The sequence below is a fragment of the Austrofundulus limnaeus genome, unplaced genomic scaffold, assembly GCF_001266775.1.
Source record: "Austrofundulus limnaeus strain Quisiro unplaced genomic scaffold, Austrofundulus_limnaeus-1.0 Scaffold112, whole genome shotgun sequence".
Classification (NCBI taxonomy): domain Eukaryota; kingdom Metazoa; phylum Chordata; class Actinopteri; order Cyprinodontiformes; family Rivulidae; genus Austrofundulus; species Austrofundulus limnaeus.
The window spans coordinates 298,553-320,936 of record NW_013952514.1 but is presented as its reverse complement, the minus strand read 5'-3'; the positions used below and the strand labels follow the sequence as shown (position 1 = coordinate 320,936).

Sequence of the window (22,384 nt, the reverse complement as noted above, 5' to 3'; positions counted from 1 at the left end):
CATTAAATTCCAGTGAAATATATTTATGTTTGTGGTTGTAATGTGACAAAATATGGAAAAGTTCAAGGGGTATGAATACTTTTGCAAACCACTGTATATTTACTAAGCCATTCAATATCTTCCTGTTTCTCCAATTTACAAATGCTTAGTCCCGTCTACTACAGGTTGGATACTGACTACTCAAAAGTAGTGCATAAAACACCACCTCAAGTCTGACTTATTTCTTTAAAAATGAATTGGGGAAATACTTTATTTTAAAGACATCATCAAGGTAATAAAGACCACACACAGAGAGATCAACATGAAATTAGAACTAAAGAACATGCTAAATGCTGCATGTTTGCTGTGGATCCTCTCTGTGACCTAAAGGTTCTCCTGCAGATAAATCAGCTCAGCAGCATAAACTCTGTTAATCAGAAGAGGAGAACAGGAGCCTGGAGAGATGCAGCTCACATTGCCCATTAGGCTGTGTTTGGACTGTGTTGTGGTGGATCTGCAGTTTTTCTTGCAAGTGTTTCTATCACTTTTGGAAATAGAAGTGTGGTGTTGCTGGTGAAGGTGTTTAAGATGGTGACAGTTGGGGATGGCTGCATCTTTTCAAGAGGAGGGTGCCCCACTCTTTTTTCAGCTACTATAGAAAACGAGGTTTATTAACTAAATTAACATTTTAATTGATTGCTGTTTAGATTTTTGATTTAGTTTAATGATTTACCAAAGTTAGCAATTTCAGGTCTTTTCCAGGATCTGGATCTGGGACCTTTTGCAAACAAATCAAAGTAATAGAGAAATTGAAACATCAACAGGGTTTACTCATTAACAAAGACCAGCATAACGTCCAACAAAACAAAGTTTAATAGTAGCTTTGTTTGCAGTTTTGTTACACTGTAAAGTTGTTGTGAAAAAGTACATTTAAAAATACGATATAAAAATAGTATTTGTTGGCTGTTTGATTAAAACAAAAGGAATTACTATTAAAATGAGGAGTCATTGGCATTTATTTTCCTTGGGATAACTTCCTGCAGCTTGTAAACAGTAGAGCACACACAGCTTTAGCTTCACGCTGCAGATAGATACTTAAACATATGTATTACCAACACGTAAAGCATCCTAATTTGATTAATAGAAATAATTAGAAATTCCTCTGTGTTTTTACCTCTTGTAAAATTGAAACAATTTAGGTCATCTGGCCCCTTATTCCCAGAACCAAGCGATGGGATATGCAAATTAGATGCAAATTGCCACCAAAAAAGTGAAAACTAGTTTTATAGCCCTGATAATAAATACTGAATTTAGCCTCTTGGCATTCCAAAAACAGCCTGTTGGGGGTTCAAATGCAAATGATATGCAAATAGCCTTAATGCAGAGTTCATGGTAGTTTCTATTACAGAGAATAGTTGTTCTGATGCCTCAGCAAGCAGACCCTGCTAAGATGTGTCGGATCTGAAGCCAGCGCGTGCTGCCATCCCCTGACGCCACTTTTATATTCCCTTTTCAATAATCACCAATAGAAGAAATAACGACGACAGAAGACAAGACGGAAAGAAAAACGAGGGCACAAGACATTTTAGAACTTAAAATCAGACAGTGTTGTCAGCTGAAAATATGATCAGTGTAAAAACAAGGAGATGAGAAAGACTGTAAGAGTAACATGTGCAACTAAAAGGGAAAAAGTCTGTGTGCAGAGAAAAACGGTCAGACCGGAGAGTCTAAAAAAATGACAGTTAAAGGATGAAAAAAAAGACCAAAATTTGGAAGACTTTAGAAAGAAAAACCTTGAGAGAAACACAAAACATCATTTATGAGAAAAGCATTAAGTGAAAGAAGTGCTGGATATTTTAAAGCAATCAGAGAAACAAGTTTCCAAACAAGCTTGCTTATGTACCCTTTTTAATATAAAATAGCCAGCCAGACGCAGTATATTACTCTGATAATAACTAAGGCCCCCACCTTTTACAGCTGTGGCTCCTAATGTTGCCTGCATCTCTATCACACGAACACACAAACCATGAAACGCCTCCACCAATCGTTCAAAAAGCTCAGAGCTGAAACCCAGAGCTGCCCTGAGCGTAGCGCTTGATATCCTGACCTGCATGACTTCCACATTTAAAATACTGCAAAGCTCTTCACCATTGCTTTTAATCTCCAATACACAGGTTTGTTGCTGATGTGCTTAAAGCGGAGCAGTTAAAGAAATGTGGATGTTGGCAGGTTGACTCATGATAAGGCAGGCTGGTCTGCTCCAAGTGGGTAACACACAGTTATTCTAGCTTGCAGGCTTTTACATACATTTAGGAGTTTTGCATCTTTGAAAACATACTTTATCTTATCACTAAAACCCTCGTTTTTTCTCTCTTGCAACAAAACTACCATTTATTACCTCTCACTTTTCATTCAGAAACCACTAAGCTTCACTTTAAATGCATAGCCTTAATCTTGTTGTTTGCAAACCAGGTTTTTATCTGTCTAGAAGGTTATTGAACACATCTAAATCTGATTTAGGAGAAATTATAACAGACATCTCAATGGATAATCCTCTGAAACAGATGTTATTTAATAGCAATAAACCCCATTTGACATAAGTGTATTTGTGTTTGTGCTAACAAACAGGCTTGTGAGCATTAGTGCCTTTTTTGTCTTCCTCTGTAAAATAATCTGTCGCTTGGTTGAGGCAGACATAAAGCAAATCCCTAAAAATTTGCACCCTGATCAATTAATCATTAAAAAAATTGAAGTATTTAAATGTTTTTGACTGGAAATAATTTGGTTTTGTTTGAAATCTGTGTTGCAGAAAGGTCTGCTCTTTCTTAGAACAAAAATAATAAAAAATAAAGGGTAGAACGAGCTGCAGAGGAAATACAAATAAGCTTCAATTAGTTGCAAGGATAATGATAAAGAGCAATGGGGGTGGGAGAGGTACACACACATTCACACACACACATTCCTCCTTCTAACAGATTCCATGAAAAACAGATGGCATCGGAATTATCTGATGTCCTGTCAATGTCTTTTTATATGCTAATCCAGCTCCTACACACGTCTGAGTCTCTTTAATCAGATATCAGGTCAGAGAAACTAAATCAAGCTGAGGCGGCCGTTCTGCCGGGGAATAACAACACACTGAGACAGGTAGTCACACAGGAGAGGAACAATGCACTTAATAACAAGAGACTCAGGCGAACCGTGGAGGAAGAAAAGACGGATGAAGTCGCTTTAATTTCCGACATTTCTTTTACATCGATTCCCAGATAAAGACGCAACACATGTGAATGTTGAGCAACCTACATTTTTGCGTAATTTTCTATTACCGCCATTTACAAACAGCAGTGCTGTCACTCAAACTGCATCTTCACAACATGAGTCCTGTTTGTTTTCTGCACACTTTCTATGTTGCACAAAGTTATTATTACCGGAAGGTAAAAATCAAGTTTTTTTACTTCAAAGTAAATCACGTTTGGTGAAAGTGTTGATAAAATATGTTTTTTGTGACAGCATCAGAAAAATCAATGTTTCCAAAAATGATGATTTGTTAAAGATTTTTTAAAACCAAACGTGAAAATTGCTCATCTGCAGTAAACAGTTCCACTGCACAGACAGTGGTCAACATTTTTCTTGAGCATTATAAACATATCTCTACAAGCAGAAGCAAATCCACCTCCCAAAAACCCAGGCAGCTTTTAATGGTTAGATCCACAAGCCCGAGCTCGGCCCAACTTTAAGAAAGCGTTTTATTGGATATAAAGTGAGAACTTTATCACTTCTTGAAGTTTATTTTTTAATGGATTTGTCAGGAGTTTTAAATTACCATTAAGTTTGAACACACAGTTGAACAACGTGCTGCTGGTTCAGAAAGCAAGACCTAAAAGCAGAATATAAGTGTCGAGTAGATAACTAACATGAAACACCCTGAACTTGAGATGAAATTTGACCCATTTTCCAGTTTTGTCCTTTGTCTCCTTTCAAATATGCAGTCAGATAATAAAACATTTTATTACTACCTCAACCAATCAAACCACTACAAACGTAAAACAAAAGTTTGTAAAACAAAATGTAAAACAAAAGCAAAGTCAGGAAGTATGTCAAAATAATTCAGGTCAAATGATCAGCTATCAAGCGGAATGACAACAATATATGGACACGCTCCAACCTAAACTGTAAAATAAATACCATCAAAACCTGACGACCACACACACACACACACACACACACACACACACGCGCGCGCACGCGCACACACACACACGCACACACACACACGACAGCAGGAGCCTTCTGAGGATAGATTTATTGAGTTCAACCACTGAAACCGAGCTTGGATGGATACACACATGCAAACACACAGCAATCATCAGATCACATCAAATCTCAAATGGCAGAGTCTGTCTGAAAGATTAGAAGAGCCATCTGTCTGCCATGTGGAAAGCAGTGGATTATCAAAAAAATAAAAAATTAATAAATAATCACACACACCTCTCTATGTGGATGCATCAGTGTGCCTAAATGTTTGATCAGCTACAGGGTGTGAAAACAGAACGTTAGCGACTGAAACAATAGCGGAAAATAAATAACGTGGAAGTTAAATTAAATACTTATCCCTCGATTTGACCCAGAAAAAATATTTTAATAGATTTATAGAAAGTGTACTTTTGTTATTCTTAATCTGAGGCAAACGTGCTGTGCTACAACTGCAAAACGTACATTACAACGCAATCATTCACCTTGCAGTAATGCACGGAGCAGGAAATTAGTCGTGGCCATATTTGATGTTTAATCAATAGACAGCAATTGATCTGGTTCCAAGCTAAACATTCCTTGTATTTATTTAGCCAACTTCACCTTCCATTGATTTATATCGCCAATATAACCACAGGAGAGGAGAGCGAGGTTCAAGAAAAGTTAAAAAAAATTAAACTCTCCAAGAAGCATCAAACACAAAAGGAAGCCAAATAAATTGCATAAGTTGGTCGGACAACAAAAGTGCTGTTAGGCTTCAAACCACAGGATCACCAGCTCACATATTTTTATCTGGTCAAGCCAGGAAGTGTTCAGGTTCTCTGAAGTTTTTCAACTTGGCAATTAAAGTAACCATTTCTTTCATGTATTAACCAAATCTGTACGTAATTCTTGAACACTTTAGAAATGTGCTCGTTTGTGGAGAATATTCACTGAACATAAACACACACTGATATTTTCACTTTGAGCTTTTTAATTTGTAAAGAAATGATTTAAAGCATGTATCATTTTCCTTCCAGTGTCTATAGTTATGCAGTACTTTGTGTTGGCCAATCACAGAAAACCCCTGTAAAATACTTTGAAGTTTATAGTTGTAACGTGACAAAATGTGTGAAAGTTCAAAGGGTATTTCTGAGGAATTGTAGTTCAGATGTCTGCATTTGGGATTTCATAGAAACTGTGACATTTCTATGTTTTTATTGGCGATATAAAGCAGGTGACTGAAATCTGATCACTCAAGATGCTCCTGACACAATTTCTACATCATTAAATGCCTGGGGTTTAATACAACTCCTTTGTTTATGACTAATTCAGCAATCAGTTTATGAATATCTCAACACGGCTCATTTGCATCTGATCTTTGCCCCCTTGTTTTGCTTTAATGCTCTCCACCGCTCAATTTCTTCCATCAAAACGACTATTTGTCGACTGTCTTTACAGCTTTTAGTCGCCGTTTCTTTTAAAAACATTACATCTTCGCTATCAACCTGCCAACTCTGATTCCCTTGTTATCTCTGTGTTTACATCCCAGGAATATTTTACAGAATAAATATCTGTCGCGAGCCAAGACTGTTCGAAGTGTACTTGTCAATGTTTGAATTTAAACAAATGACTCGTAATTGTTGGAAACAAAACATGACTTTTGTTGATTTTGCTCATTTCATAAAGATATGTAGAAATAGGGAGTGATTCATGTTTCGTGGTTATTTTTATAGCAGAACAATGATTCCCAACCTGAGGATATAACCATGTCTGCTCAGACAATGTGAAAATATCAGCTTATAGTTCTATTTCGTCCCTACTGACCGCCAGAGGGCGTTGCTAAAAGCACTGAATGTTCCCTTCGCGCATGCGCCGTTCGAGCTGTAATACCAACAGAGTCACACTTGTGACCAATCGATGACTAATCAGAGGCTATATAGCTTGACGTCATCCGAAGCTCTGTTCCTCTTTTCTTCTCGCATACGGTTCATTTCTCTTGTGGAATGTTTCGCCGTCGTTTGGACGTCCCGATTGCCAGTTGGCTGGAGTAGCGGTGTATCGCCCTCCAAGGGACTGTGACAGAATTGTCTTCAAAACAAAGAGGTATCCGCTGTTTTGTTGGGGTGACGGCATTTTTCGCCTGGTTCCCCAACTTGCAGCGTTTCTTTTTCTTACCGCTGTTTGCTACACCGGAGCTACGGTGTTGGCCTTGCTAAGTTTGATGAGTGAATTTGTTGGTAAATGGCAGCGTTCTCGTCCCCTCTCCCAACTTATTCAGCTTGWGTTTTGATTAGTTGAGCTAACGGTGTTAGCCTTCTTAAGTTAATGTGTGAATTTRTTGGTGAAGGCAGCGTTTTCGCCCCCGCTCCCAACTTATTCAGCCTCAGTTCTTGTTACTTGAGCTAACGGGGTTAGCCTTTTTAAGTTGGTGTGTGAATTAGTCGGTGACGGCAACGTTTTTGTCCCTGCTCCCAACTTATTTAGCCTCGAGGCTTGTTATTGAGCTAATGGTGTTAGCCTTTCTTTATTTATTTTGTGAGCATGGACGGCTCCCACTGTTGTGCGAGTTGTGGAGCTGGGCTTGAGGCGGATACTCTGTTGGTATTACAGCTCGAATGGCGCATGCGCGAAGGGAACATTCAGTGCTTTTAGCACCGCCCTCTGGCGGTCATTCAGGATTCATAGAACCGTAGTTACATACGTAACTTTCGTTATATCACCAGAACAAGTTCATTTGAATAATTAAAACACTGTATAACTCTGTTCTTCTTTTTTTTCCCCTTTTCCAAATAAAACTTTGGAACTATACATTTTCTTTCATTCAGGTTTATTTAATAAAGGACAGCACAGTAAACAATGTCACATGACAAAAAAATAAAAAATAAAAGACACAGACTGAAGTGCAAACCCAGTCCTTGGTTGGACTTTCTTTTTAAACAGCAAAAATAGAATTAGACCCCCTCATCCAAACACACACACACACACACACACACACATACACACACACACTGACCAACTATAACTAATGACAGGTTACATGAAGATGTGTATTAAAGAACAACCACAACAAAGTAGGGTGGTTTACCTCAATGTTAGCAATTTGTTTTTGTTTCACCTGGAAATTAAAAACCTCTAAGATCAGTTAACATTTTTATTGCAGAAAGACAACTGTTCCAAATATGTTCTAGATGTTGCTTGTCAAACTGTTCCAGGTTGTCAGTAACTTTCTCTCCATCTTCTTAATGGTTCAGTTTTATGCTATCTTTAGTTTCAAACTTTCTATCATTATCTTTGTACTATTATTAATAATATGCATATAAAGTATACAATTTATCTGCATAATTATTTTAGTCACATTTTACAACTGCTGGTAGAATTTAAATAATTGTGAAGACCTTGAATTTGCTCGTCACTTGGTAATAAATTGCAAAACACTCTGGTTGGACTAGAACAAAATTTGAAAACATGTGAAACATCATTCACACACATTTCACTTTAAAAAACCCACAGGTAGCCAAGGCTTTTATTTCAGCAGGTGGCCTCATAGGAACAGTCACACGCAGCTATACAGGTCACCCCTGCTTTCCACTTCAGCAGGTGGTCAGTGAATAATGGCACTGATGGTTGAACATCGGACACCCAACAGAAAGCGGGGGGGGAATCCACCCAAACAACACAGAAGAGACAAAGTGAAGACAGGAAGAGAGAAAAACCTCAAAGGGAGCCTTGAAAAGTCATTTACTAAGTGTCCTTGAATGCTTGTTTCTCACTTTCTTTGCTTTTTACTCCATATTACCCACGTTATTTATCCAAGCACGCCAACAGCCTGGCATGCCACTTTAATTACAAATGTCTTTTAAGCTTTCATTTGCTCTTCATGATGGAAATTACATTTGTTTTCCTTGTTAAGTCCGACAGGAAAATCGAGAAGGGGAAGGACAAATTAACAGAGAGACTAAAAAGTGTCTTTCGCCTTTTAAAATATCAGACAAGATAATTATTGGAAAACAGAGAAAGCAACAGTAAGTTGTCAAATGTCAAATAATAGCAATCACAATGCTTGGGTTCTTTAACACGACTGTCAGAAAAAGTTTAAAAACTTGCCTTGTTTTCAATAACGAAAAATTTAATTGAACCTTGATTCACAGAAGAAATTAAAATAACGTTATGTCAGCATAAATGCCTGTATTTGTGTATTACCTTAAAACTTTATAACAAAGCAACACCACAGTTGGATGGGATTGACCCTTACTTGTTCCACTTTTTGCATGAATGTTTCCTTATTCATGCAAAGGTGTTAGGATCTTTACACAGTACTTTTCAAAGCAAATGCACATTTGTTGCACATTGGGGTCAAATGTGAAATGACCGAGGCAGAAAGAGGTGTTTGAAGTGACACACCTCTGAGCTGACGTTAACTGGAGTTTGAAGCAGGAAGCAGCAGAACAACATCCTCACCCAGCTGACTCTAGAAAAAAGCTGGGTTTTAGTGTGTAAAAGTATTGAACAGGTTTGTTTTATATTACCATCGGGGACCAGCAGCCCACCAGCCATCACTGTTTTCAGTTTTGGGAAAGAACTTCAAAAGTTGTATGTCATTGCTGCAGAATGGCTTTTCTTCCTGGTTTGTTTACCAGCGTAGCTAGCACTCTGATAAAAGGCGCATCAGTGCTCACAACACACTGCACTATAAGGACCTGACCACAAGGGAACAACATTTTGTGAATATGGAACGATGTTTTTGTTTTGATGGTAGTTGTCTGGTTTTTTTTATTGTTTCAGTATTGTGTCTATATGGAAACAGGGTTTTAGGAGTTCCAAAAGTATTTTTTTGAAAACGAATTGAAACACAACCCTTGTGTATTCATGCGGACAGTCATGTGAGCTTTGGACTGATCGCAAAGTTGGCTAAAGATTCTTCCTATTGAAAAAATAAATAAAAATATCACTTTGTTTAATTTTCATAACGAAAGATACTGTATCTGTTAATTATTTTTTGTAAATTTTATTTAATTGAAAATGTTCTAACTTTGTTTTGGATTTCACAAATAAATGACAAAATATGTTTCTTAATTCTTAAAAGATTTTAGCAGCATTAATTTGGTTATTTTATGTTTTTGCTTATTGTTATTAGGAGAGTTGTAAAGCTAACAAAATCTAATCAATCAGTGATATTGACAACAGATTTACTAATTTTCAGTTTCTCCGCAACTTTCTTTCTTCCTTTACATCCACGGTTTCCTCCTGGGAATATGAAAGCAGGATGGATGGAGCGTCAGTTAAATGATTTCTGTTTGCTGCCTAAACATGAGTCACCTTTAAAGGATCAACAACCACACGTACACACACACTTTTATGTGTGAGTCTTAGGATCAGTCTAATCTCCTGCTGTCTAAATGATCAAACCCATATTTATTAGTTATAATTTCATCTTTGTTTTTTTGGTTTGTTTATTTTGGGGAAAATTCTTAAATCTTAGAAACTAAATGTTTGTACAAACATAAGAGAGAAAATATTAAGTTTTTATCGTAAAGCTGCAAAAGCACAACAAAAAAAGACAATACATTAAAATAATAAAGAGCTAGCATTCCTTGAATAAATCCACGTCATTCAAATTAAAACTTTTTTTCCAGTTTTAGATTGAAATCATCTGATGCTGAAAAATAACAGTTACAGCCATTTTGGTCAATGCAATAGGCGTATCTCTATCTCTAGCACTAGGAGTATCTCTTATGACTGACTTTTAGCTACAACCACCCAAATTGTTACACAGTATTTCTAAAAATGAATGAAATATAGCTAACTTTCTGTTTTCTACAGTGAGTCCACTGTGACCAGTTTGAACTAGTTTGGCTCCAAAAGTTATTAACTTGTAGAAGTTTATCCAGTGATTATATCCTGAAAGTTTGATTAAAATCTGTCCAGTAGTTCATGAGATATTTTGTTAACAGATAAGCTATTGGCAAAAAAATAAAAAAATAAATATTTCAAACAGGCTTTCACAACTTAAAGCACACATGCATGCCCGTCTAGAACACCTACAGTGGGGAAAATAAGTRTTTAGTCAGTCACCAATTGTGCAAGTTCTCCCACTTAAAAAGATGAGAGAGGCCTGTAATTGACATCATAGGTAGACCTCAACTATGAGACAAAATGTGAAAAAAAATTTTGAGAAAATCATTTTGTCTGACTTTTAAAGAATTTTTTTGCAAATAATGGTGGAAAATAAGTATTTAGTCAATAACAAAAGTTCATCACAATACTTTGTTGTATATCCTTTGTTGGCAATGACAGAGGTCAAACGTTTTCTGTAAGTCTTCACAAGGTTGGCACACACTGTTGCTGGTATGTTGGCCCATTCCTCCATGCAGATCTCCTCTAGAGCAGTGATGTTTTGGGGCTGTCGGCGGGCAACACGGACTTTCAACTCCCTCCAAAGGTTTTCGATGGGGTTGAGATCGGGAGACTGGCTAGGCCACTCCAGGACTTTGAAATGTTTCTTACGAAGCCACTCCTTTGTTGCCCTGGCAGTGTGCTTGGGATCATTGTCATGCTGAAAGACCCAGCCACGTTTCATCTTCATTGCCCTTGCTGATGGAAGGAGGTTTGCACCCAAAATCTCACAATACATGGCCCCATTCATTCTTTCATGTACACGGACCAGTCGTCCTGGTCCCTTTGCAGAGAAACAGCCCCAAAGCATGATGTTGCCACCCCCATGCTTCACAGTTGGTATGGTGTTCTTTGGATGCAACTCCACATTCACTTTCCTCCAAACATGACGAGTTGTGTTTTTACCAAATAGTTCTACTTCGGTTTCATCTGACCATATGACATTCTCCCAATACTCTTCTGGAACATCCAAATGCTCTCTAGCAAACTTCAGACGTGCCTGGATATGGACTGGCTTAAGCAGGGGGACACATCTGGCACTGCAAGATCTGAGTCCCTGGCGTCGTAGTGTGTTGCTGATGGTAGCCTTTGTAACATTGGTCCCAGCTTTCTGCAGGTCATTCACTAGATCCCCCCTTGTGGTTCTGGGATTTTTCCTCACYGTTCTTGTGATCATTTTGACCCCACGGGCTGAGATCTTGCGTGGAGCCCCAGATAGAGGGAGATTAGTAGTGGTCTTGTATGTCTTCCATTTTCTGATTATCGCTCCCACAGTAGATTTCTTCACACCAAGCTGCTTGCCTATTGCAGATTCAGTCTTCCCAGCCTGGTGCAGGTCTACAATTYGGTTTCTGGTGTCCTCCGACAGCTCTTTCGTCTTCACCATAGTGGAGTTTGGAGTGTGACTGTTTGAGGTTGTGGGCAGGTGTCTTTTATACTGTTAACGACTTCAAACAGGTGCCATTAATACAGGTAATGAGTGGGGGAAAGAGGAGCCTCTTAAAAAAAGAAGTTACAGGTCTGTGACAGCCAGAAATCTTGCTTGTTTGTAGGTGACCAAATACTTATTTTCCACCATTATTTGCAAAAAAATTCTTTAAAAGTCAGACAAAATGATTTTCTCAATTTTTTTTTCACATTTTGTCTCTCATTGTTGAGGTCTACCTATGATGTCAATTACAGGCCTCTCTCATCTTTTTAAGTGGGAGAACTTGCACAATTGGTGACTGACTAAATACTTATTTTCCCCACTGTATGTTTATGGGGACATTGCATTGACTTCCATTAATTTCTACAGCCTAACCCTGAACCCTAAACCTAACCTCACAGGTACATATCTGATCTTAACCCTAACATAAACTTAATTCACACCTTAGTCCAAAATCTAACCCCCCACTAATGACATTCCCACTCATGGGGACTAGTCTTGGGTCCCTACAAGTAAGGGTGTACGCCAAAAATGGTCCCCACATAGTAGTGATTACCCACATGCACACAGACCCTGCCACTTGTGAAGCTTACGAAGTTTAGGAAATTTAAGAAAAGGAAAAAAAACAACTTAAGGATGAAAATGTCTGTTAAATCTCAGTGAACTTGTAGAGCGGCACGGTGCCCTGAGGTCATCCTGCGGCACCACCAGCTGAGTAGGTTGTGGAGAACCGAACAGGGTGTCCAAATCATGCCCCGACACCCTTCAAGTCAAAAGCCTGTCCTCAGCTAATACAATAAATCAATATGAGCTCAATAACAATCAAAGTGACTGAGTTATCGCCATTGTTGTGTTTTTAAGGTCAGTTGGCGGTGGCTGAGTTCAAAAGGCAATCAGCTGTGGTCGTACATCCAATGATCACTTTCTGTGAGTTTCATTCAAATTCGTCCTGTAGTTCATGAGAAAATCTGCTAACAGAGACAAAAAAAAAACAGACAGAAACACGCAAAACCCTTTTCTGACTTTCAGCTGAGAGCAAAAATTAACAGTATTTAAAGATGAACGCTGTGGGAAAAAATAAAACTGATTTTAATCTACATCTTTTAGGTGTCTTAGTATATGATTATTTTAATTTAACTTAGTTAAATGTCATGCTGTGCATCTTAAACGCCTTCTATTACTATTAATAAATATTTTGTATTTGCTCAGCCTGCAGTGCTCTGATATTCTTTTTCATCACTGCACAGATATCACTTCACTATTTATCCATCTGCCTGTTCTGCTTTTAGTATTTTTACACGCCTGAAACATTTCAGTATATTTTTGTTTGTTGTTTTTTTTTTTGTCACCCTGCAAATACGTTCCTTCCCAGTTTGCCTCCATCCTTCCAACCATCATTTTGTCTAATTCAGGCTTTATAAGTGCATCTGTCTGTGTCTCCTCCAACCCTCCTCCTTTCCTCGTTGGTTTCTCCTCCTGTCTGTCCTCGCACAGCTCTCTCCTTCATTCCTTCACATTTTCCCTCTCCAAGTCAGCAAAACAAGACCGTCTTGATACAGACACTTTAAACATAGTGGAAAGACAGCGAGCACACAGCCTCGCTCCCGAGCGTATAAAGACACCAGGCGATATGTGTAATCTAGCAGAATGATGACTGTCAGGACAGGAACTGTCTCTCACACACTTTCTTTTTTTAAAACGCCGATCCCCACTACGCCGCCAACTGTGTGTGAGAGGAGCGAATGTGTGTGTGATCCCAGCTGTGTGTGGATATGAGCGAGGTGGAGTCAGACACCAACACTGTACGTCTTCATTGGCCGTCGCATCGCGGCGTGTAATGCTGCGTAGGGCACGGGCGACCAATCAGAAGACGCTCAAACTCGCATTTTATGAATGAGACAGCACGTATGCGAGGTACACACAGTCGGAGGGAAAAAAATACTCCACAGTGATGTCACACTATCACAAGGAGCAGCAGCGCTTGAAGCAAACACTCTGCGAGTTCGTTCAGGACAGCCGTGTTTTTACATCCAATATCAAATTTAAGATTAGATACGTCTAAAACAAAACAAATATTTTTTTTCTCTCAGCTGCCACAAAAAAACGTAAACAAGCGGTGAGTGGTTTAGATTGAGGTGAAAGCTTTTTATCTTTTTCTCCATTTAATATCGTCTTCAGCATCTTTAAGATCAGCCCTCAAATGATTTTATCTAAACAGATCACGGCCTCTGACAAAAACTCATATCCTCTAACCGTCTGTGTCCAAAGCAGGAACTGAGAACGCCTCATTTGGCTGACATTGTGTACCAGGGAGTCATTTTGCCTAACCGGTATGTAAAACTCTAACTGAAGAGCTGTGCGTGTGGCTGGTTGTGCAGGGAGGAGACTGGGAGGGGTGGGAGGGGGGGGCAAAAACAATCAAAATATCCTGGTGCGACTTTCCATGAAGTGTGTGTGTGTGTGTGTGTGTGTGTGTGTGTGTGTGTGTGTGTGTGTGTGTGTGTGTGTGTGTGTGTGTGTGTGTGTGTGTGTGTGTGTGTGTGTGTGTGTGTGTGTGTGTGTGTGTGTGTGTGTGTGTGTGTGTGTTCATCTGTAAGCATACATGTCTTTCTATGAAGTCACCACTTGGCACATTGCTTTGCTACTCTGATGTGATGGTGGGCAGTCACGGGTAAACACTGCCCCCCGTAGGTGTGCGCAGGAACTACAACGGAGAGCAGACAGCAGCTGAGTGTTGACGCAATGAACCGATGAACTTGTGTGTGGTTGGGGTGTGGGGGGGTGGGGGTAATGCAGGTGGCTTTCTTTGACAAAGAACTCAACAGAAAAGAGGAAAAGTACAAAACACAAAGACAAACTGCATGAAATATAAAAGGGGTTTGATTATCTCTTCAAGTTCTACACAGCAGATTTAATTCTTATTAATCATTAAGAAAATGGATGAATTACACAGACTTTACACCTTATATGCAAGAAAGTGCTTTATCATAAATAAATAATCCACATATGTAGTCTGATTCGCCAATTTTCTTAAACTAAAACCGTTCTGAACCAATCACTCAAACAGGATCGCTTAGGTTCAAATTACTAAAATAATCTTAATCCATACATCTCATGTTTCACATGCATCCTTTATAAGATTAAAAGTTTAGAAGGCTGAAACTATCAACAGGAATACTTTTTTCCAGAAGGATGACCTCATTATGATTTTGCAGACATGCTTTCTTTGACAAAAAACTCCTCCGTGAGCCAAGTCTGCCTCCTACAGGCCAAAGTACGAACTGCTACTATGCTTCACACCAGGTGATGTCATAGTTTAGGAAAGAAAGATTTAGAGATGGCTATGAAAGAGCGACAAGGGAGGGCAAGAACGTAAAAGAGAGAAAACAGGCACAGAGAGTGGGAGAAAGGAAAGGGGTGATGTCATGGTTTTAGTGCAGAGGAAGCCGTCTTTGTCTTTTTACTCTCCTCGTTAAAACGCCACTGGGTCTGAAGAAGCAATACTAAGGTGACGTTTAATAGCTTGTGATTTTTCTGGTTTGTTTTCAGTTTTAATAAAAGAAGAATTGTTGTGCTTGACGGTGTGAATGTTTACCCTTTTCTCGTGTTTAATCTGGCGGACAAGTACATACCCAATCCTGAAGCCCATTTTGGTGCAGACTCATTCACTTTTCCTTTTTGTCAGATCAATAATGACGTCAGGCAAACCTCTACAAATATCACCACAGCTTTTGGTTTTTGTTATTTAAACAAACACCACTAAACCTTGCTGTAATCTTTACTGATTTTGGAGGTGATCATTTTTTAACAGTCACAAAAACAAACACGACAACAAAGGACTGATGCAGAAAAAAACATAAGTGAGACTGAAAAACACACTTTAAAGAAAATAATGGTGGGATGCAGAAACTGAAATAATTCTCTAACATTACCAGGGAGACAGAGGTGTTAAATTTAAGGTATTTTCATCCAGAGATCTGGTGAGTGTAGTTATGACTTTCTTCCAATCCAGCTTAAAAAATGCATTCTCAAAAATATATAATTACATTTAGTTTAATCAGTTGTAGTATAGAAGTGCTCTGTTTCTACAAACACATTTTTATCATCGGTCCTGTCAGCACTACTTGATCTCGACTGAATACAGACTGAACACATTTTCTTGTTTGTGGGAAAAGCAAAACAGCTTGAAAACAGGCAGACCTGAGGACCTTACTCTCAGAGAAACCACTATTATTACGGGAACAAAATGTTATGAAACTGCATCTCTTCAGTGTCAATCATGTAATCGAAGGTTTGCGCTACGAAGCAAATTTAGCGTCTCTGTCTGCGAGGAAAATTCAGGTTCTGTTTTCTGTTTTTGTGATACAAAGAGGATTTAATTCTTGCTTTAGTGAAAACCTTGAAAAAGGTAAACTCTAGGGCAGGCTGGGTCTGCAAGGGAAAAACAACAGATGCAAAAGTGCTGCTCCTCTACCATTCAATTTGGTTCAAAATTAAAACTGCAAACATAAAACAGAGTGCACTTTAAATCCAATTTTCTTCCCATATCATCAAAACTTTAGGATGTCTTTTCAGTGAAAATGCATCAATGCTAGTTTTTGGAGAGTCTTATAAAAAGGTTCGAAAAATGAATATTAGCAAAATATATTTTTAACACAGATTGCACTTCTTTTAAATAAGAATTACTTAATTTCTCTGGGTTTTCTTCACAAAACGACTGCAGTTTTCTTTAAGGGCATCAGATCTCTTCGTGTGTTTCCTTTGGTTTCATTTTCTTTCAAGATCTCACACTATTATGAAAAAAAATGTTAAGGTCTAGACCCTCAGGAGGCTAATCCGTGACTGATAGTGTTCCGTTTTGTGTTTTTGTTTTTCCTATCCAGGTATTCATTTACTGCTTCGGCACTGTGTTTGTGATCATTTTCATGCTGAGAAACTGAGGCCGTCCTACCGATCAGGCACTCTCCAGAAGGTATCGCACAGTGGATAAAAAGCCTACAGGATTTTTCTGGGGCAAAATTGTGTCATTTTTGACAAGCTCCTCGACAGCAGCAACTGAAAAACAGCCTCAAACCACGACTGAGTCCCCAACCTGTCACTCACTGATACACATTTGTACCAAAATTTCTGTACATAAACAACAGCGACTTAAACTAAAGATGTCCGATTTAGACTCACGGTAAAATATCCGACACTTTTACCTCAACCAGGTTCTATGAATCACTTTGCACTTATTCAGCAGTTTCAATTATTTATTTGCACTTTAAATAAAAACGGCATTTTTAAACTCTCTACGTTCTGCCCAAGGACATTTTAAGAAGCTGCAGAACCAGACTGAACCTGCAACGTTCTAACTAAAAGAGAAGCTGATCAGACAAAAGAAACAAAAAAATGAAATTAAAAAAAAAACTGTGCAAGATACAAAGATTGCAGGGGTCCAAGTTTCCAGTGGAAGGAAAGTTAGAACATGCCTTTAAGGAGGATGTTGTGTAAACAGTTTGTATGTACATGAATGAGACGGAACATTTGCATTTTTGAAATGTGTGATTAATGCCCCTCTCTAGCTGCAGAGACCCCATGCAGAGGGAAACGCCTAAGGGATAGACTCTTGCTTTGTCTTTTGTCTCAATCTCTCTCCGAAAAAACAGACATAAACCCTACTGCAAATTCAGACAAAAGCACAACATGAATTCTAACATTTTCTACACAGAATTATTAAATAACTAATAATCTGGCACAGAACGAAACATGGACAACATCGACTTCAATACGTCTAGCTTTGATACAAAAGGGATGCAAAACTGAGAATAAATGTAAAATAATGTTTTTCAGTCAGAATCCAGCTTTTTATAAAGTTCATTTTCTGTTATACTGTTCAGTCATCACGAACGTTTCAACTACAATAACTATTTCTTCAAGTGACAAGAGCCCAAAGAAATTCAGTCTGCTCTGTCACAAGAAAATAGAAACAGAGTAAAGAAATATGAAAAAAAAAAATCAAAATTACGCACACTTTGTGATTTTTTTTAAATTGGAAGAGCATAATTTGGGAGCCTGATTTCAGGAAAAATAAAATTGTCCCACTAAAATACAGACCGCACCTACACAAGACAAGACTGCCCTCTTGTGTTTAATAATGATATTCGTTTATCTTCAACCAGTAAAATTTAGTGGCGTTTTCTATATTTCAGCAGATTTTTTTCTATGTATTTCAATGAACTTAGAATTAAAATTTCGTATAACTGATGGTTAATTTTGTGTCATTATTATGTGAGCCATGATGCTTTCATACAGGTCTGCCTCTACAACAACACAATAAAACAACTCAGTACCTGTCATCTTGTATCCACTGGCAGCAAGCTGTCCGGCCATGTACTCTCCATCTGAGTTGTTGTGACTACAGCCCCATGTCTTTATCCAGACCTTCTGGGTACCAGGAATCAAACTGGAAATAAATGCCAATTTAAAATATGTTTAGTCTCCCCTAAATTCTTCTTATTCTAACTTTATACTGCATCATAAGATTAGCTGATATTGTCTTGACGAGATTATTTGGCTGTGTCTCAATTCATGGGCTGGGCCACGTAGACCACATCCTTGCTGGGCCGGGTAGGATGCTCAAAACTGCTGCGAAATGAGACGGTCTAGCCTTCGCCTGACGTTGGCTTCACATGGGTTTGCGTGACTACGTGTCCCCCGTTACCATAGTGATCAGTTTCATGTCGGACTTAAAATGCTTCTACACGTCGTTTTACTGTAAGAATAAATTCACAGTTAAAAAGGTAAACGTAAATAAAGAAAACAATAATTTGGGTTTAGCTCCAGTATCTACAATGGAGATAACACATATTTTTTATTATTATTACGAAAATAAAGTCATAATATATGAATAAAGTTGTAATACTATGAGAATAAAGTCAGTACTTGGTGACTTTAAGAATGTGGAACAATTTATTCATTTAGTAAAATGCTTAAAAGTTTTTTTAATGAGATATGAACAAAGATTTGGTTGATATTTGTATTTTTGTTGTGAAGTTGTTTTAAATTATATTGTGTATTAAGTTGAGTTTTATGGTTTGTATGTTGTACGTTTTTTAGATACATATTTTTTATTGGTGCAGATGTTATGAGATTTTATTCTTTCTGCTCCTTTTCATTTGAATGTTGTGATCGTGTTTTTTGACACAACATTGTCTAATTGTTTGTTTCTATTATTATTTGTTTTTTCTTTTTATTTATTTATTTTTTGTTATTTGTTTGCTGAATTAAATAAAGTTATTTTAACCTCATACCTTCTGTGTACAGCCAGGTGTTTCTCTGTGTTTATAAAGTAGTCAGTGATGACCTGGATCACTGTTAGATTAATATGATTTCTTACAAATTAACTACATGACTAAATCTGTCAATGCATCTATTAATTACAATACAGCTTCAGTTTATCATATAGTCGTTTGCACAATTTCCATGTCCTGCTACTGATAATTGGATACTAATGTGCTAAAAGATAATTTATTTATAAACAATAAAGAACAACTTGACAACATCCTCATTTTAATGCAGTGATGACTGCATGCTTTTGCACGTAAAGGCTAGGATATTAAGACTTTTTTCTTGTAGTATGACTTTAATCTCATAATATTACGATTTTATTCTCATAATATTATGACTATTCTCGTAATGTTATGATTTTATTCTTATAATACTTTATTCTCGTAACTTGTAGTTGCATTTTCTTTTATTTAACATCCAATTGCAGCATAAATTTCATCAGCTAAGTTGCTGAACTTACTTTTAAAGAACAAATCCTTCGGTCCGTGGTGAATTTCCAAACTGCGCCGACACGTTAAAAAAATAAAAACACCACCGTCTTCATTTCTCAGATTATTTTGCTGACCGCGCATTGAATCCTGGGATATCCTCGGCTGGTAAGGATACATGGATGCATCCTCTGATTTCGACAGGAAGTAGGACGCATTCCTCGGCCGCGTGATGAGGAGCCTTCGAATTGGGACTGTCCTCCGCGTGGGGCAATGACGTATGCGGCCGACAAATGCGCACTCATGAGGACCCAGCCCCTGAATTGAGACACAGCCTTTGTCTATCCACTGGTCAAGTACTACAAGGAACTATAAAACATTTTTTAAACTTCACCTGTCTGATAAAGGCTTGGAGCTAAAATGCTCAACTAAACAACAGGTTAGGACCAGTAGGGAAGATGTGGTTCAGTTCATTGTTGCAGCTACAGGATGAAAATTGTATTTTTTGTTTTCATGATGTCACTGAGAACCCGCTCTGTGCACAAGCTCCTAGTCGAACATTTTTCTCGCAGGGGTGTGTGCCAAGTATTGCGTGTTTGATTAGAATTTGTGATTGTACGCAGCTGATTGAGGCATACAGTGTTAATTATACCTGCTTCAGCAAAACTTACAAAAATGGTCAAATAAATCTTATAAAAGGTAGTGAAACAGCTCATGGAAGGAGATGGTATCATAGGAGGTTTGGGTTTCCCAGGAATAAAGTTACAGATAGTAGAACTCCTTTGTATCCAATTTAGATCCATAGCTGCTTGTAAGCTTTTAAACACTGTCAATGTATTTTATGTTGTTTTTGTATGTTAGAAATGCCTGGCTGTAAAATAAATAAACAATAAAGTGCCTGAACTGAACTGGGCAGTGTCAGCACATGTTCCAGCACCTTCTGTCCACAACGGTGGCAGTGTCATCGTAGCACATTTGAAAATAAGCTCTTGTCCTCGGGTATCAAAAGAAACACTATTTTATTCCTTCAACTCCTCCATCATTGACTGAAAATATGAATGTTAGACTAACTGGCAACTCTAAATTGGCTTTATTTGCGAGTGAGCGTGTGAATGGTTGTTTAGAAGTAGAATACAATAAAAAATACACAGATTTGTGTTCTCACAGAAGAACAATGAGCTGTGTCAGTGGTCATATTGTTATGGCGATGGTTAGTATAAAAGCTCACTGTGCTTACGGACACTGCTAGTTTCAAATGCACTGAAATTTTGTCAGACATTATTCAGAAGTCAGTGTTTTCCCTGAGGTGTGGTTGAGTCAACTTCATCTGTATCTGAAGGTACAGTTTGAAGGCATTAACCTGTCGACATGTGGACAACAATACCTGTCAGCTTGGAGCTCCTCGTTGTTCAGGAGCTCTTTCCTCTTCCTGGCTCGAGGTATTATACTCTTTCTGGCGGACTGTCTTTCATGAGGAGTGGGGTCACCAGAAGACAACATGTCCTCAATGTCTTCAATCAAAGGGTCACAGGCGGACGGCATGATGATCTGAAAAGAAGGATTTGTTTAATATAGTAGTGTTGTGTACACTTAGATACTTGTTTAAGTGCATGTATAAATGCCTGACAAAATAGAATGTGGAAAATTAATGTTAACAGGGTGTTTTGTTTTTTTAGTTCACAAATGCAGCAAACATAATTAGGTAGTTCTTTAAACAGTTAAGGTTGAAACAACTAAGCAGTCGCAAATTAAAGCCTTATAAGTTTAAAACACATTGAAATACTCTGAACTACGTCACGCTGATAACTTAATGTAACGCACGTGTTTATTTACCTGCGTAATGATAATTTGATGACAACCATCCGTATTTTACCATTTCGTTAGGACTATTTTATATAAAACCAACCTACTTCTTATATCAGTCGTCTTTCACTTGTAATTTTCATTCACTTTAGAGACGAACATAAGAGTCGACAGACCTTTTTTAAAAGCTAAAATAGCTGAAAGTCTGTGCCTTTTAGGCTGGTTTTCTTGAAAACATAAACAAGCTAACACAGCTAATAGCTAGCTATTACCCACGTGCCCCTAACTTTGTGCAAACAGGCGCCTTAAATATTAACAAAACGTCATTACCTGAGTTGCACTGTGGTTTAAAAATCTTAGGAATCGGGTTTCTGCGACGAGAATAGTTTAAAACATTAAAACTATGAGTGTTTGCACAAATAAAAACAATTGTCACAACTCCGGGACAGCCATAGTTTTCTGTACGGAACGTAATGAGGGACAAACGAGACGGATATGCATTTCGCGCACACGACATTCAATGCATTTTTTCTACCTTCTCATCTACCAATGTTTACTCTTTACTTTTACCTCCAAAGTATTTTGACCAAAGTACAGACTAAACAGCAAAATAAAAACAGCAAGCATTTTATTGTTTACATAGCCTTTATTGTTTGTTTTCAATTGCAAATGTCCACAATACAAAAAAATACAATTACCTCCCTCCCCCCACCAAAAACACAACTCAAATTCATCCATTTATTGTAGAAACAATTCAACACATCAAAAAAAGAACATCCAATTAGTTCAAATTAACATTCAACAACACTATCACCCATGCATTCAAACTGCAAATTACTCTTTTCTCTGTTTTCTGAAACCAGGCAGCAATATTGTAATTTGACACTCAGTTATTTTTGTTTCCCCCATTAGTTACCATATAATCTTAGCAGATTATTAAGATATATCATATTTGGTAATAGCTCAGGAATAACTGGTAAAGAACAGCCAGAAATAAATTCAACAGTTTCAGTCTGGACTACACTCATATTAAGCTTCATAAGTTTATTTTTTATTTTTTTTTAGTAAGATCTTATCACACACCAGAGTCGTACGATACAAAACAAACTGCAGTTTTAGGTCATCCATTGTACAAAACACTATCCTCAGTGGTTCATTAAAATCTTTTATCATTTCATTGGAAATCTAAGGGGAAGTTATAATCTTTTCAAAAAGCAGGTTTCCAGTAAAAATAGTTAGCTGCTTGAAACAGATGGAGAGCTGGGTTATATATATATATATATATATATAT

At 37.8% G+C, this 22,384-nt stretch overlaps 1 protein-coding gene across 1 annotated transcript in view; it reads right to left on the bottom strand.

The window, feature by feature from the left end:
- Positions 1-21,561, bottom strand: part of cdkal1 (CDK5 regulatory subunit associated protein 1-like 1) — a 276,863-nt gene extending 255,302 nt beyond the window's left edge. Inside the window, exons 1-3 of the mRNA XM_014014250.1 lie at positions 21,424-21,561; positions 20,675-20,838; positions 17,866-17,978 (exon numbers count right to left, since the gene is read on the bottom strand). Of these exons, the coding sequence (XP_013869704.1) occupies positions 17,866-17,978; positions 20,675-20,832 (271 nt within the window). The 5' untranslated portion in view covers positions 20,833-20,838; positions 21,424-21,561. The remainder of the gene's footprint in view (positions 1-17,865; positions 17,979-20,674; positions 20,839-21,423) is intronic.
- Between the last annotated feature and the right edge of the window lie 823 nt (positions 21,562-22,384).